The sequence below is a fragment of the Anguilla rostrata genome, chromosome 7 (genome assembly GCF_018555375.3).
Source record: "Anguilla rostrata isolate EN2019 chromosome 7, ASM1855537v3, whole genome shotgun sequence".
Classification (NCBI taxonomy): domain Eukaryota; kingdom Metazoa; phylum Chordata; class Actinopteri; order Anguilliformes; family Anguillidae; genus Anguilla; species Anguilla rostrata.
The window spans coordinates 21,413,487-21,430,547 of record NC_057939.1 but is presented as its reverse complement, the minus strand read 5'-3'; the positions used below and the strand labels follow the sequence as shown (position 1 = coordinate 21,430,547).

At 42.0% G+C, this 17,061-nt stretch overlaps 1 protein-coding gene across 34 annotated transcripts in view; it reads left to right on the top strand.

Moving 5' to 3' along the window:
- The window catches only part of ank2b (ankyrin 2b, neuronal), a 200,101-nt gene extending 184,175 nt beyond the window's left edge, over positions 1 to 15,926 (top strand). For 32 of the 34 annotated variants that reach the window (XM_064343640.1, XM_064343639.1, XM_064343642.1 and 29 more), the window contains 7 exons: positions 4,758 to 6,662; positions 7,628 to 7,717; positions 8,640 to 8,723; positions 9,257 to 9,421; positions 9,790 to 9,978; positions 10,297 to 10,388; positions 11,758 to 15,926. In XM_064343640.1, the coding sequence (XP_064199710.1) occupies positions 4,758 to 6,662; positions 7,628 to 7,717; positions 8,640 to 8,723; positions 9,257 to 9,421; positions 9,790 to 9,978; positions 10,297 to 10,388; positions 11,758 to 11,959 (2,727 nt within the window). In that variant the 3' untranslated portion in view covers positions 11,960 to 15,926. The remainder of the gene's footprint in view (positions 1 to 4,757; positions 6,663 to 7,627; positions 7,718 to 8,639; positions 8,724 to 9,256; positions 9,422 to 9,789; positions 9,979 to 10,296; positions 10,389 to 11,757) is intronic. The other 2 variants (XM_064343651.1, XM_064343655.1) reach the window with 2 other exon arrangements.
- The last annotated feature ends 1,135 nt before the right edge of the window (positions 15,927 to 17,061 follow it).

The following is a 17,061-nucleotide window of genomic DNA, read 5'->3' as shown; positions in this document are numbered from 1 at the left end:
CTGCTAGATCCTGCACAGTCTACCACAGCACATGAATATGGACTAACAACACCTGAGGTACCATCAGTCCCTGAAGTCATACAGTTAACACCTAAGTATACTACATCAGTAACTGAATATATACCACCTGAGTCAGTTATTTCCAAAACAAAAGATATGCCAATGTCAGTGGAAACAGTGATTAGTGAAAAAAAACCAACATTGGCTGAATTGGACAGAATAGAAACAGAATTTAAAACAATAGAATCAGAATTTACAGTATTAGTAAGTGGGCATAGAACCTCAATACCTGAAACAGAACCATCTGTACCTGAACAGGGAAAATCAATTCCTGATTTACCAAGATCATCTGAACATGTCAAGTTAGCCTTTGAATCAAGTTCCCCTATTATAGAATGTAGGCAGTTAACACCAGAAGCTCCTTTACTAGTTACTGAATATGAACAGTTAAACTCAGCACTGACTACCTTTGTAGAGGAAAATGGACAAACACCTGAGTTACCATCAGTCGCTGAGGTTGTACAGTTAGTGCCTGAGCGTACAGCATCAGTTATTGAATATACACCATCTGAATCAATTATTTCTGAATCTCAAGATATACCAGTGTCACTGGAAACAGTGGTTAGTGACAGTAAACCACCATGGGCCGAATTAAGCGGAACAGAAACTGAATGTAAATCGATAGAATCTGAATTAGCAGTGTTTGTAAGTGAACATAGACCCGAGGCACCTGATCAAGCACCATCTGTCCCTGAACACAGCCAATCAGGTGCTGTATTGGCAAAGCCACCACTTGAAAGTAGCACATCAGCCCCTGAATCAGCTACAGCACAACATAAACAAGTAACACTGGAATCTCTAGTACCAGAAATTGAATGTAAGCCAACTGTTACACCAGATACTGAAAGTAAACTGTTGAATCCAGAACGGCCTGCTACCGCAAAGGAATACAGACAAGCGCCTGAGTTACCATCAGTCCCCAAATACATACATTTAATGCCTGAACAAACTATATCAGTAACTGAATATGCACCACCTGAGTCAATAACTTCTGAAACAGAAGGTACACCTATTTCACTGCAAATGGTGATTAGTGACAATAAACCACTATTGGCATCGGTAGAAACAGAACATGGTGTAAATGAGCCACAATTAAAAGAGATAAGCATAACAGAATTTGAATGCAACACAATAGAACCTGAAAACACAGTTCTTGTAAGTGAACATAGACCACAGACACCTGAACAACCACCATCTGGTGGTACGACAGAATATTGTGAATTAGTTGACCAATTTGAAAGGCCATCACCTGTAGATAGCAAGTTAGCGCCTGAACCAGCTCACGTGGCTCTAGAACATGCACCATTAACAGCAGAATCACTGACAGTGGCAAGGGAATATATCCCACCATCACCTGAAGGGGTTACAGTAGTTCCTGATGATATGCTGGTGTACAGAGCCATGTCCAGGAAGCTCATCTCCCAGGTTTATGACCCACAGTACAAAGGGAAACCGTTCTGTGGGAAGACAGGTGTCTTTCGGTACACATGGAGCAGACTAGATGTCACACAGTCATCCCCTAATGGGAAGGCCTCTTCTCAAGACACTGAGCAAAGCAGTGCTGAGGCTAACCCTGTTTCAGCTGTGCTCATTCAAGCCTCACCTTGTGATGAGGCGGAACCACTTGTACCCACCAGGACACAATCAGATGACCATGAACATGGGCCCATATCTGCTGAATGTAGAACTATTTCTGAATCATTTACAGAACTTAACCTAATTGTATCTGAGGTAATAACAACAGAAGTTGAGGATAGACCGTCCTCGCCTGAATCTGTGATGTCAGAAGCTGAGTGTAGACCACTATCACCTGAATCACTCACTGAGTATAGACCAATGTCACCTGAATCAGTAATGCTACTAACTGATATGAGACCACCATCTCCTGAATCAATATCATCTGTCCATGAATACAGGTCACTGTCCCCTGACTCTCCCATACCTCAGTATAGACAGGCAATCCCTGAATTTCTATCATTGAGGGCAGGACATAGGTCATCATCACCTGTGTCAATAACATCAGACAGTGAATATGACTCTCCACCTTCTGAATTCTATGACATGAAAAGCAGGCCATCATCACCTGAGTCAACAGCATCCATAAATGAATTTAGATCGCTGTCGCCTGACTCGCCGATACCTCAATATAGACCATGGCTACCATTTTATACATCAGGATATAGATCATCATCACCTGAATCAGTGGAATCAGACATGGAATATACATCATTGCTGCCAGAATCACTAACAATTGAGTACAGGCCATCCTCACCTGAATCAGTAGGTTCTGAAATTGAATGTGTAGTACTGTCAGTAGAAAGAGCAGTTGATGAAAATGAACCACAGGTAGCAGAATTAAATAGAACAGAAACTGAATGCAAAACAATCGAACTGAAATCTGCAGTGTTAGTAAGTGCACATCAATCTACATCACCTCATCAACCAGCAGCTGTACCTGGGCATAGCAAATCAGATGAACTATCAAAACAATCTGCTGAACATCTTGAGATAGCCTCGGAGTTACTTGCCCCAGGACAAGATTATAGAAAATTAACAGCAGCAACTCCTATAACAGTAACTGAATGTAAACCAGCTGTTACTTTGGACGCTGAAAGTAAACTGCTAGATCCTGCACAGTCTACCACAGCACATGAATATGGACTAACAACACCTGAGTTACCATCAGTCCCTGAAGTCATACAGTTAACACCTGAGCATACTACATCAGCTACTGAATATAAGCATCCCGAGTCGGTTATTTCCAAAACAAAAGATACCCCAGGATCTTCTATACCAGTAACTGAATGCAAACCACCTTTTACATCAGATACTGAATGTAAGCCATTTAAACCTGCACTGTCTGCCTTGGAACAGGAATATGGACTAACAACACCTGAGTTAACATCAGTCACTGAAGACATACAGTTATCACCTGAATGTAGTACATCAGTTATTGAATATACACCACATGAGTCAGTTAGCTCTGAGACTGAAGATCTACCAGTGTCAGTGGAAGCAGAAATTAGTGAAAATAAGGTGCAGTTTGCAGAATTAAATAGAACAGAATATGAAGTTAAATCGGTAGAACCTGAAACCTCAGTGTTAGTAAGTGACCACAGACTGTCAATACATGAACAAAGCAAATCATCCCCCAAAGTAGCTGCACAAGCTCCTACGTATAGACCCTCAACACAAGAATCCATTATCTCAGCACCAGAACATACAAATAAAGAACATGGTTTTACTGCATCAGTAGAGGCGTATTACCCAGAAACCACTGAGGCAGCTTCATTAGGTCCTGAATACAATCAGCTATACAAAATAATTCCTCAAAACCTCATCTCCCAGCAATATGACCCGCAGTATAAAGGAAAAAAATTAAGGTCTAAAGCAAGTGTCTTTTCTAAATTCAGTAGAGCTTCCACAGCACCAAGTCCAAGGATACCTGAAAAGGAATGTTATGAAAGCTTATCGGCATCTGCTGTACCAGTAATAAAACTTGATGATGGGGCTTTAGACAACAGTGGTCTGGAGTCATGTCATGTGGCACCGGAACAGAACAGGGCACTATATGAGACTGGTCAACATTCTCCCACCTTGAGTAAAACCACCACACTTACCAAGCACCAGGATGAGTCACCAAAGTCAGCTACAATATTACACACTGGTGGGATTCCCACCGCTCCTCTTCAGTCTCAGTCTGAGCCCAGCCAAGGAGCCCTCGGATACCCCAAAGCTATTGAGATTGGTATTGATGTATTTGAGCCAACGTCCAAGGATACAGTGACATCGGTGGAAACCCTTACAACCAGTACTGCTGTAGGACAAGTTTCAGGACAAAAAGTTCCAGATCACCCTGTATCAGGAGAAGTGGCTCCTTACTCCCACAGTGGTATTCTAACAAGCCAAGAGAGCCTAACGAGGGTAAGAGTGTCAGCATGAACCTGAGTCCTGGATGGGTCCATTTTTCATAACCTGCAACTGCGCTACACTTCTCACTAATGTGTTTGCAAGGATGCAAGGATTTCCATTGTGGCATGTTTGCGTAATTGCACAGTGTGCTGATTTTGCAGGATCATTTTACTGACTAGATTAAATGAGACAATAGTCTTGGTACCATTAAACTCATGTAAATAACATTTTTGTGTCTGAATATGCTTTGGTAGACTAAAACTGTTTGCCAAGTATAATGAAAGACCCATCTCTTGGCCTTAAATTTTGCTTATATGTTCTCTAACCTTTAGGAGCAGCATTCTGTTGTAACACTTGTGGATTATTTTGTGGATGACCTCTTGTCTTTTGTGGAGCATGTGACTTGTGGGATGCTCCCTGATATGTTAATCTGTTGTTTTCAATGCTCTTTGATTCATTGTTCTGTGGTGCAATGATACTTAATCTTAGTCCTGGAGTGGTCTAAGAGGTTTGTGGTTAACAGGTCACCCTTTAATCAACATCACACATTTTTTTATTTTTCTTTCACCTTCTATGTAAAGTTCAAGGTTGAACTGATCATATTAATTTATGAAATATCCACGCTCACAGGTTCTCTATGGTCTATAGAAAGCTAATAAACACATTATTTAACATTTTTAAATAATTAACTGTTAAATAACAGTTTTACATTTTTGATGCATAGTAGGAATATAAAACAACCTGACAGGGGCTTTGTATTTAGCCATTTTCATGATTTTTTTCAGGTATTGCCAGAATCTGCCATGGAAAAGCAATCAATGTCACCAGATTCAGAGCAATTAGATGTCAGGTTGGGAAAGATGGAAACTGATTTGGATGAAATACAGGGTCAAATGCATCCTTCATCCTCAGTCTTAGCTGAAACTCCACCTCAATCAGAGTGGCAGTCACCAGAACTGAGCCAGACCTCCCCTTATTTCAGTCAAATGGCCTCTAAAATAGATACAACTACTTTAGGAACTTCATCGGTTTCACTTGGATTAATTATGCCACCTTCAGAGGTGAGTACAGAATCACTTGTATCCAGTGAATCTTCACCTGGGCCATGTCAGATCATACCCAAATTCCTTACTGCTGCCCCTGAACAGGTCAAAAGTCTTGAGCCGTCGCAGCTACACTCTAAATCAAGTGATTCACAACCTGAGTCAAGTCTCATTTCTCCTGAACCTATTGGATTGCTGGAAACACCCTCAGAATCAGGTCCCGTTTCTCCTGAATCTCAGAAACCACCATCAGAATCAGATTCTGTTTCTCCTGAATTTATTGGATCTCGGAAATCACCATCAGAATCAAGTCCTGTGTCTCCTGAATTTAGGATAACTCCTGAATCACATATGAAAGTACCTGTTCCTGTATACTTCAGTCTACCCAGCTCAGTCACGTCTTTCAGCACACATAGAGAGATAAAGCCTAATGTACATGGATCTTTATTTTCAGTCAGTCCAAAATCACTGGATTCTCACAAACAATTTGAGCCAACTCCAGCTTCACCCACCTCAGCCAGAACAGAACTACAGTCGCCTGAATCATTTAACGTTCTTAAGGGGTTTTTGTCTGAATTTGATGAAACATCTCATGTTTTACCCCTGCTACACACAACCCATCCTGCTGAGTCAGCCGGCTTGCATCCGACTTCCCAGGATATCAACAAGATACCTTCTGAAAAAACACCTTCAAGTGAAATGCCACCTGGTTTTATCAGATCACCCACTGTATCTATTATGTCTGAGGAAGGTAAATTCTCTCCAACCTCCCATTTGAGTCAAGTGTCCAAGGACACATCTGTGCTACAAGAATATCCTTCAACTTCTCCTGATATCTCTGTAACATGCCCAGTCACTAAAACTCTTTCTGGGTCAAAATATTTGACACCTAAAGATCTTCAGTCAGTGACTCCAGTAGTGGATGAGTTGGAGCTTGGAAAAACTATCCAGAAGCCTTGCAAATCATCTTCTGGGTCCACCATGTTATATTTACCTGGAATGGAAAGTGATTACCCTGAATTGATGCAAGTTTTTGTTGGATCTGAAACCACTGAAGGAGAACATAAATTAGGAGCCTGGGACATTGAAGCCATTGAGAAATCAGACTCAGGGACTAGGCGGAAAGATAAGGACTCTGCCAGTATCAGGAAAGAAAACATATTATTCCAGGAAGAGGCCCCTGCCATGATAGACAGCAGTTCTGCTGAAGCATCTCCTGTACTGAAGCCCAAAGCCACCCATGTGTGCGAAGACTCCGATGCTGAGTACTTTGACTGCAGGCAGGGGCTGTCTGACTTCTCAGAGGCCGAAACTGAAGAACCGAAAGACACACCTGACACGATCCATCACAGCGAGATACCATCATCCCACCATAGCCCTCATTTTAGGCACACAGATGGGTTCCCTGGAATCACGACTTCATTCGACTTGAAGCCAGGCGATGATAGAAGGCGCCTCCTCTCTACAGGCAGTGAGGAGTATAGCAGCTCTCCTATCGTTTTCGAGCCAGACGAGGTGGTATCGGATGAGAAAGAGGAGGAAGCCCAGCCCCCCTGCGGGGGTGCTGAGACTATTTTACAGTCTCTAGAAGAGCTTCCTTCAAGGGAGGAGGCTGAATATGAGGATGATGAAGATTCTTTAGGGAGGGTAAGAGTTTGAGCATGAGCCCTTCTTCCAACCCCCTCCAAACCCACTCTTCACCCAGTTTTTGCCTCAGCTTGCCGAGTGAAATATAGTAGAGTCACGCTTTAAACTCAGGCATTGTGTCCAAACCAAGGACATTCAGCCACTTCTAACCTTCCGTATATTTCAGCAGGTTTAAATGGGTTGTCTGTATGGCACAACTGCATGACTATAGCAAACCTATTGTTACTACGTTGTAGGCTGTTAATTTAAAGAGACAAAAATGAACTTACTCCATAACAACAAATATAGTGACATGGTGTGTGAACCCTGATTTGCTGGACGAGACATTTTAATTCTAAACTCAAATAACTGTTTTGGATCCTGCATGGTTTTTCCCCCTCCACTTCTGAAGAAGCCTGCTACATGAATTACAGGGCAATTTATTTTTGGAGCTGGAAGTTTGGCTTCCAATGGAGACTGAAAATACATAGTCTGGTTGTTGACCAGAATGTCCTTTTGTTTCTTTGGCTTATCTTAAATGCTCCCACCTTTGTCCTGTTGGTGACGAAAGGAACCATATTATTCATGTTCTTTTCCTCATCCTCCATCAAACACCATCAGTCCTCAGTCTTTGTCTCTCATATTTTTGATATTTTTACAGCAAGTCTGGTCAATCAACCACTACCTTCATCTTTTAAAACTATGAGCTGCTTTGAAAGTTTTTATTTTGAAAATAAGTATGTGTGTCTACCACTGTGGGTGGTTGTGACCAATTAGAAAATGAATTATTGCACTGCTAACAGTTTACTAAAAGAGATATTCTTGACCATCTTTATCTTGACAGAGAGAGAGAAAGAGAGAGAGAGAGATTGAAAAAAATAAGCATGGCATGGCCTGTTGCTTCTTATAACCTGAGATTACACCCTACTGTAATGACTCCTGTGAAAGCTGTTTGATACCCACAATGCCTCTCTGCTACCTCCCAGGAGATAGCAGAGGAGTTAGGTTTGCTGTCGGATAGTTCAGAAGAGGAGGTGTTGACCACTAGGGTGGTCCGACGGAGAGTGATCATCCAGGTATTCTGTCAGGGGCGCCCAGCACCGCATGTTGGCTTTGCTTTGGCCTCATTGGAGGCGTGGCTAAGTTTTAGGTTAGGTTTGTGCGTTTGTGCTGCTCAGCGATTTGACATTTGGTTAAGACATACAGAGGGGGGCTTTAACCCCTTTTTTCTGAAATACAGTCAGATGAAACATGCGCAACTAACCTTGTCTAAATCTGTCCTGCAATCTTTCTCGCTAATTCAGCCCTTTTAATCTTCTTTAGCTTGTTTTTGGTCCTTAATTTAGGCACTCTAGTCTGGGATGCTTCTCTGCTGTACCTTATTGTTTTATTTCCTAATTTTCTTTACTCATGTCATGAGGTCATGAGTGTTGTAAAAAAAATTTAACCTGCCAAGGCATTTTGTGCAGTGATTACCAATGTGGAAATGTGTGTGTGTGTGTCTGTGGTTTTTACATGTGTGGGTGTGAGGTTATGTGTGTGTAGTCAAATCTCAACATCTTCACAATGGTGCCTCATGCTGCTAATTGGAAAAACTGAATCAATGAGCTTCTGTATGACAGCATTACATGCGTACATCTGTACAGATTAAAGTAATTTCTTAAAAAAACAAATGAAACTGGAAATATTGGTTGTGTTGCTAGCTTCTCAATGCTTAGTTTCTTCATAGGTGATGGATGCTCTGAACTTACTGTGACAGTGTTTGAATTCTACTCTTTGTGTGAGGAAGTTAAGGTCATACCAGCATGTGTGTGTATGTGCGTGTGCGCGTGCATATCTGTATGTGTTAAGGGATATTTTTGTGTGCTATGTATCAGCGTTGGATGTTCAGCACATTGGACGTTCTGAATATTTCCTGTGGAATGTGTTGGGGGTGTGTGTGCGCATGTGTAAGTGAGTGTATGACCGTGCTATAAGCCTCAACTCTGTTCCCTGCAGGCGGACGAGATGCCAGAGATCCCCCCGCAGACCGTGACAGAGGAGCAGTACACTGACGAGCATGGGAACATGGTGGTGAAGAAGGTAACAGAGCTCACCCCCTTCTCTCCCTCTATCCCTCTCTCTCTGTACCTCTACTCCTCCCTCTCCTCTTCTCTCCCTCTCTACCTCTCTCCTTCTATCCCTCTTTACCTCTCTTCTTCTATCCCTCTTTACCTTCTATCTTTTCCCCCCTTCTCCCTCTTTCTCTCTCCTCTCCCCCTCTCACCTCAGAGGCTTTCACAGCACATGCAGCCTATTACCAGTATAGTAAATTTTAATATCACTTCTGTGCTCTTTTTGGACACATCAAGACAAAGACAGTGCCTTATAATATAAATCAATGGGACAGGTACATATTAAGATCTTTCTGCACAGTAAAATGTCCAGTGTTAATTTAACTCTGAACAGATAACATTTGGAACTCGAGTCCCACTCTGGAATGTGGAACCGAATGTTATCTACTGAGTGTGGAATGAACACTGGACATTTCACTCTGTGGTCTGCATGCCGGGGCTTTCTTAAGCAGTCAGGCATTCCTGGAGTGACCTCTGCTTTTCTCCCCACGCTCGGCTCAGATCACCAGAAAGGTAATCCGAAAGTATGTGTCGGCGGACGGCGTGGAGAAGGAGGAGGTGATGCTGCAGGGCTCTCATCAGGAGCTGGTCAGCGTGGAGGAAGGGGATAACTACTCCAAGGTGGTAAAGAGGACGGTGCTGAGGAGCGAGGGAGACCGAACGGAGGTAAAGTCCATTTTTTGAAAATCCGGTAGGTTATGTGAGGTCTATGTGGTGTGACTCCAGTCTTGTAAGAGAAATGAAATGCCTGGGTACCAGCAAACTCGAGCACATCCTTGAGATCTCACTCTGTCTGTAAACAGCAGGCCATCACAGGCAATCTGTGCCATCCTGCAGATCTAACAGTCTCTAACCTCCACAACCGAAGTTGGGCTCTTCACTAAATGGGTTTTTCTTTCTCACTTCCTTTCCATCTTTTGAGGGGAACACATTTTACTGTCCATTTTGTGTCTTGGGTGCGCACACAACAGAACGCCTCATGTATGGGCTACGTAACAGAGATACGTTTGTAACCAGTGGCCCATGACCCCCAGGTGACCTTCTCGGAGCCCCTGCCGGTGGGCGAGGCCACAGCCTCGGACTTTGAGGCGGAGCCCGTGCAGGGGCGGAAGGTCAGCAAGGTGGTGAAGACCATGGTGGTGCAGGGGGAGAGGATGGAGAAGCACATGGGCGACCCCACGCTGGCCACCGACCTTCCTTCCGCCAAAGACGACTTCCAAAAGGTCAGCCGTCCGTCCGCTCGAACAGAAACCCTGCCGCAAAGTAATATTCCGTAGCTGTGGTACAGGTGTTACCAGGGCTTTCGGGGAGGGGGGTCTACAAGACTGAATCATGACCCCCCTATCCTCTGCAGGCCTCGGTCATGTTTAAAAAGTGTGTTTGAACATTTTTTAAAATTATCTGGTCTTGCAAATGCAAACTGTGCTTGTTGGAGAAGGTTTATAAAACCCTGAGAACTGGGATGGCCCGTGATCTCTCTGATGTGTGCTGGGCCGATGTCTGAGTGTGTAAACTTCCCTTTCCCCTCTCCTCATGTTCAGGCCTTGAGTTATGCAGGAGGCTTTGGAAAAATGCACCTGCCACATTTAGTAGAGAAAGAGATTGTGAAGGAGGACGGATCGGTCATCAGAAGGTTTGGGAAATGACGTGCGGTTTTTGGCTCTAACAGAAACGTCCCCGCTGCGTTTGGACCCTGGGGTTCGCTGGGTCAATAGCATGGTGTGACCTCCCCTCTCTTAACACCCTCTCCCGTTGCCTGGCCCTGAAAATTAAGAACTTAAAAGCACTTATAATCCATGACAAAGTAATATTATATGACTCTACGCTGTATGGGGATTAGTGTTAGCTGTTCAACATGTAGTGTAGGAAACTTTTGCCAAAGCCATAACCATCACTATGTGTTAACGGTAATGATTATGGTTGCGTGGATATTGTTCGCTGGGTTTGTAACAGTGCATAGAGCATGTCAATGAGGTAAGTTTTCATGTGAAGTACAGTGGTTATCATTTAGCCAGCATTCAGGTCCAGACAACTAAACAACTGTAAAGAAAAACAGTAACACTTTACATTAAGTTGCAGCTTTACCTGTGTAGATAAATTGTAACAAATTTGGCAATGAGAGGTTATTACTGAGTGACTTCAACATAGGTAACAGTGAACCAGAGAGTGGTAGTATTCTTAATTACATTATGTGAAACAAGGCCAGCCCTGTCACATCTGTCCTGCTAAAATACAATCATTCTATATCACGAAGACACATTGAGAAATTAACAGGCAAGGTTTATTTGTTATGTGTCATGATGATATGGCCTGTGTGTGTAGATACAGTATTTTAAAATATTCACGTGTAATGAAGAATACCACTAACTGTTGTTCCATGTTACCTACGTTGGAGTTACTCAGTAATAACCTCTTGTTACCAAATTAGTTACAATTCAACTACACAGGTATACCTGAAACGTAATGTAACGTGTTCCCAGAAAAACTGTTTGTTACATTATTTTCTCATTTATGTTATATCTCTCAATCTCTCTAAACAACTTCCCCTGAATGTTTGTGTTTTCAATGACTTTTCCCCTGGCATTGGCTACCACAGTTGTTTCTGTTTCTGGTGGTGTTCATTTGTCTTTGCCACTTACTGTCTGTCTATCTGCCCTAGTAACGTCTCTTCTGTGCTCCCCCTACGGGTAGACCCTGGCTCTTGCACCCTTTTTGGCTGAATAGCTGCTATGTTTTGACCCACCACCCATGGGCAGACATGCTAATTGTTCAGACCAGAGGCTATTAAAACTGTGAATGTATAAGCAGTGGTTTTGCAGTATTTTGGGGGGGGGGGGGTGTCACATTTGATTGCCATCCTACCCTGAGATTGCCCTGTTTTCCCCCGGAGAAGGTCCCGCTTGATGGCTTCTCTGTCCATTTGTTTCTCTTTCTCCCTCCGTCCTTGTTGCGCCCCTGCCCTTCCCCCGCCCCCCACCCCTCACCCCCATAAAACCCAAAAGGACCCAGATGCATAAGACGCGCACGCAGAAGAGGACTGTGGTGAGGGACATTCAGGGGAAGCAGGTGCTCCTGGAGCTGCTCGAAGATGTCCCAGAAGCCCTGGGCCCAGACGACCTCCAGCGGCACCTGCACCGCCTGCTCCACCGCTACTGTGCCGAGGAAGAGGAGGAGCAGGAGGAAGAGGAGAGGAGGACGGAGTGACCACTCTGCCCTCTCAACCCCCGCCCCCCACCAACCCCTTAGCAACCCCCTGCCCTTCTTATTCACACACATGCACCTCCACCTTACTCCCGTGTTCCCATCGAAAGACACTGGATTTTTTTTCTCCTCTCTTCTGGGAGAAGTTGAACACCTCTTTTTTTGGGCTTTTTTCGTTTAATTTTTATTTTAACCTTTGTTTTTATTTCTTTTCCTTTTGTTCTGCTCATCTTGTGACCAAAGATTGCTTCCCTTTCCTTGTCAGATGATTTAAAAATTTGTAGATATATTTTTAGTGTTGTTTTTCTGTTTTTTTTTCCCTTTTGGTTGCTGTGATGGAAAAAAAACCATGCAAAATCAAGACAAAAACCAACAACAACATAAAATGGTTTTAAAAAAGGAAATTAGTGAGTGGGGGAACCACAGTAGCCTCATCCACAGCCCTCTTCTTAAAGGACTCTTGTAAACACTTGTACATATACAGTAGTGTACGCGCTTGGACTGAAGATAAGGAAATGTTTACTACACTGCCTACCGTAACTGCACACATGCACACACCTGAGAACAAAAATCACTGAGCACCAGATATATTTCCTGAGGTCAAAGTTCAAGGGCCCTTGGTGTCGCACCAGTAATTGGCGGTGTGCACGGGCGCATTGCAAAAACATTCGATCAAGGTAGTCACTGTTGGAGTGTTGTTGTTTGTGGTGTGTATGCTTTTTGGGTGTGAAAACTTTGAGTGACTCCCTCTGAGCAACGTTGACAATGATCACTTGACCGAGACAAAATTGAAAAACAAAATTAGCATGGGAAAGAGAAATGGAATGAATACCATGGTCTGCTATGACCCATTAGCAAGGCTGTAGATGGCCTCAGTTCAAAGTCTACACGACACCAATCGATTAGAAATACAACGATGTAAAAATGTTGATTTCGTGTTTACAAATCTAGGTCACATTGAAGGCTCAGGTGCAGCCCATTTTAAATCACATCAATGAGAGCTTTGCATATGCATTCTTTCAGTCTATCTGTCTGTCTGTTTGTCTGTCTATCAGTGTATGTCTCTTTCCTCCTTATGCGTGCCATGTGTCTACACTTCCCTGTCCTTTTTCTCTGAGCTGCGGCGAGTCTGAGACTGATCCCTCTGTGTGACATCACAGGCATCCTCACAAGACAATCTGTGTGTGACATCACAGACACCTCCGCAGACAATCTGTGTGTGTGACATCGCAGGCATCCTCACCGACAATGTAACCCGCCGCCTGGTACATGAACGTAGTTAACAGGAATGTTGTTTTCTCTTCTTTTCCACTGTATGAGCATGTGGCATATATACTGTAGGCGTCATGATCACTCTCCGGCTTCATATCCTCTGTAACACGGATTGATCCTTTTCTTTCAACCCAACTCTCTCCTGTTTGTGATTTTGATTTGGTTCGATCCTTCTCACCAGATGTTGTTTTAAGATTGACTCATGAGAGTTTTACTTTCTTTTTTTTTTTTTAAATCTTTAAGGGAAACAGTGAATGTTGTTTTGGAGTTTTTTTTTTTTTGTTTTTTTTTTTTGCTGATGCAAATGAAATCTGTAGAGAAATAAATATCTAGAACCACAGGAAAGTGGGACATGATTCTTGGACAGGTTCTGATGATGTAGATCAGCAACAATGTTAGGGCCCTACTCTTTGTAGTAGCTTGCAGATGCAGAGTTTGTAGGGGTGTTTGGCCGTTCGTTTTTTATCATTGCCCTTGCAGAAATATGTAATCACATTTACAACTAATAATTCAGTGCGGAGGCATTGCTGTCTGTCCATTCATCTGGCTGAATGCGTACACCCTGCTGTCTGTTAAAGTGCCAGGCCGAGAATAGGAGGCTGAGCTTAAGTGTGTGTCTGTGTGAATGTACAGCTCTTCTGACTTTATCACAGCCGACTTCAGCACAATGGTTCGGCATGAGCAGATAAACTGAGACTCTTTGGTCTTTGGCCTGGTAGCTTAGGAGGAGAATTGGTGACTTTTTCCCTCTTTTCTCCACGGCCTTTCATTTTTCAGTGGGGAATCTGAGTTTCAATTTCACAGCGATGACATGGGTAGACAAGACCGATAGGGAGTTCATTGACTTTTGGGGAAAACATGGCAGGATGTCACATGATTGAAGTACAGTATGTAGGGCAGTAAGGATGGATGGTTTTGTGGACAGACCGAGTAAAAGAATAGCTAAACTCAAACCTGGATTGTTATTTAATAAATTACTAACAAAAGATGAGCTACTATGAAGCTGGCATATTTTGTGATAATGATTCATTTGTAGCGGGGGAATCCATTAGTGACAATCAGTGTATGTCTGTATGAGTTTTTTCCATTTGCTGGATCGATGAATACCAATAAATCCCAAACATCTTTTATCTAAAAGGCAACACAGGCACATTTTCAGAAAGTGCATTGGCGTGTACAGTTGCTTTTATATGTCTTTGAACAAAGAAGTTCATTAAAAAATATACTAAGCTCACTTTGAACAATAGCATGACGACTACTGAATAGATTTTTACCTTACAATTATAAACATTTAAACTCATAGTCTTTCCTAAATAAAAGTCTTAAATATGCTTTTGTGGACATTCTGGCTGTGGCACACGCTTAAGCTGTTTTACTATACTGCTCTGTAGGAAAATACTAACATTTTGGTGATTCAACATATGATATAATAAAAAAACTTATGGCAAAGTAATACATTTTCTATTGCAGAAATGCCACTTTTGTAAATTGGTGTACTTGTCAGTGACACAGTTGTTTTGGTGTGTAGTCAGGTGTAGGATCACAAGAAAGAATGATGAAGGTAGTCCTGGGTTTATTTTATGACAAGAATTAGAGTATTTTGTTGAAGGGGTTAAAGGTTGTGATACAGTGATATTTTTTTGAAAAGCTTTTGCAGATTTTCAGTTCCCTTTGTAGGATGTCTCAGTCCCATTTGTGACGCATAATTCAGGATTGTTCTGGAAGGCTGGTTTTAATCTCATTCTGTGTGTGTTCTAGAGGCATTGTCCACATTGCTTGGTCTTTGAGATACAGGTACAGGTTGTCAAGGTAAACACTTTTATAAATTTAGTGACGGGAGAATCATTCTCCCAGCTGAATTTGGCTCAGATAATGTCAGTTCTGTACTTTTTTCATGAGTGTAACCCTCCTTCATTCTTGACCTGCACTTTATACAGAAATGTGTTGTACGTGTGCAGGCCTTTACATTGATTGCAGGTTGATAAAACAAGGGAATCGGTTTTAGCTGTCTCCTCCTTTAAGGCTGTTATTTCATCCTTTCTTTTTAATTAATTTATTGATCTCCTTTGTTGCCTGTTGTCTTCTCGGAAGTGTGAAGCCACATATTTTTGTGTGCGGTGTGTGTGTGTGTGTGTGTGTGTGTGTGTGTGTGTGTGTGTGGGTGTGTCTGTTGGTGTAAGGAAAGGGAACTTTTACATTTGACTGGTGAAAGTTTCTATAGAACACAGTGCTTCTCTGAATTTAGATATGCTTCCACATTCTGGAAACTCGTACCAGAAAACCAGGACAGTCTCCACACAGGTTTAATCAACTAATAGCAACAACAAAAACAACAGCAAAAAGATTTACATGGGTGTTATCTCGGGCGAGCTCAAAGTATCTGTGATGTTCTTTGCAGTGCAGACTATATCTATGTAATGATATTATGGTTTTTCACATAACTGTTTACTTTGAGTGTAATCGAACAAAAAAAAAGAAGATGAAAAAATTGAGACCTGTCAAAAGTAAACTTTTAATTTGATGAATCAGCATCTTGTTTCCATGGTGATAACAATTATATACATATATAAATATCTATTGAGGGCATGTATTAGTTATTAAATGAATTTTAAAAACGAACATTAAAACACTAACGACGCATAGCAGCTGCAGTGTGTACATGGCTGATTGATAATAAACTGTACGAGTGTTAAATGTACGCTTGTCTGATGTCGTCCTTGTTCATCGTTATGCTAGGATTAAATAATGCTTCGAGTCATCTGCTACTCACGATTCGCTGCTGATGCAAGGTTTTTGTGCAATTCTAAGGGTTAAATGGTGCAAAACAACAAAATTATGAGTACGGCATCTGCAAAAATCTCACAATATAGAAATGCAGCCAGCAGGTAAGTTTCAACTAGTGGACAACTGACAATTCATGAGTGATTTGCCAAAATATTTTGGGTATCTATCTGGAGATACTTCCTCCTTTACATTTCAAGCTAAACAAAGGAAAAATGTGCCCCTTGGAATTTGTTTAAAAACCCTCCTCGGCCTGCAGTCTTCATTAAACCTAACCACTGACCAAATAAAATATATTGTGTAATGATTTGTTCATAATCCTTATGTGTGGCATTTCAGTCCTTTCAATGATTTCAAAGCTATTTTTTATAGTGCCATCCCAAATGTGTAGCCATGACCTTTTTAGAATGTGTAGCCCCTAAGTTATTTCCGACAGCCATTTTATTCAGACACTCATTAACCAAAGCATAAGTGGGGAAGGATTTTGTTTATATAATGAAGCTGGTAGTTAGTTAGAGGCTAGTTACTTGTTGGGATATTTAATCTTTAAAGGTCTAATGGAATCTTTAATGACACTGTGGAGTCAGGATGATTTAATCTCATTCAAAACAATAAAACATCCGCCTGAGCCAAGTTAACAGGGGCAAAGGTTCTGCTAGAACCAGAGGGAAGCCTGCCCTCTACTGGCCAGCCAACACAACTTCAACTTCAACACAACAGATCTCTAAAATGGTTTTATTCATGAATCAACATTGATGCATTTGAAATAAATTATCTAAATGACTGACACAGCAGCATCACAATGGCAGAGAAAGGAAGGATTTAATTTGATTAAGGGGGAATTATTTTACCACTACATGCCAAGAAGTCCTTCAAAAGCAGCACATAGATGTATATTCATTCAATTATTATTTATATAGTTGTTCAAAAAATCATGCACTTTTATTCACTTGCAAGTGAAAATTTACATATCACATGACTTCATTACAACATAATTTTGAGGTATTTCAAAAGAATGGCCCTCTATCACAACAAAGAAAGACCGAAGTACA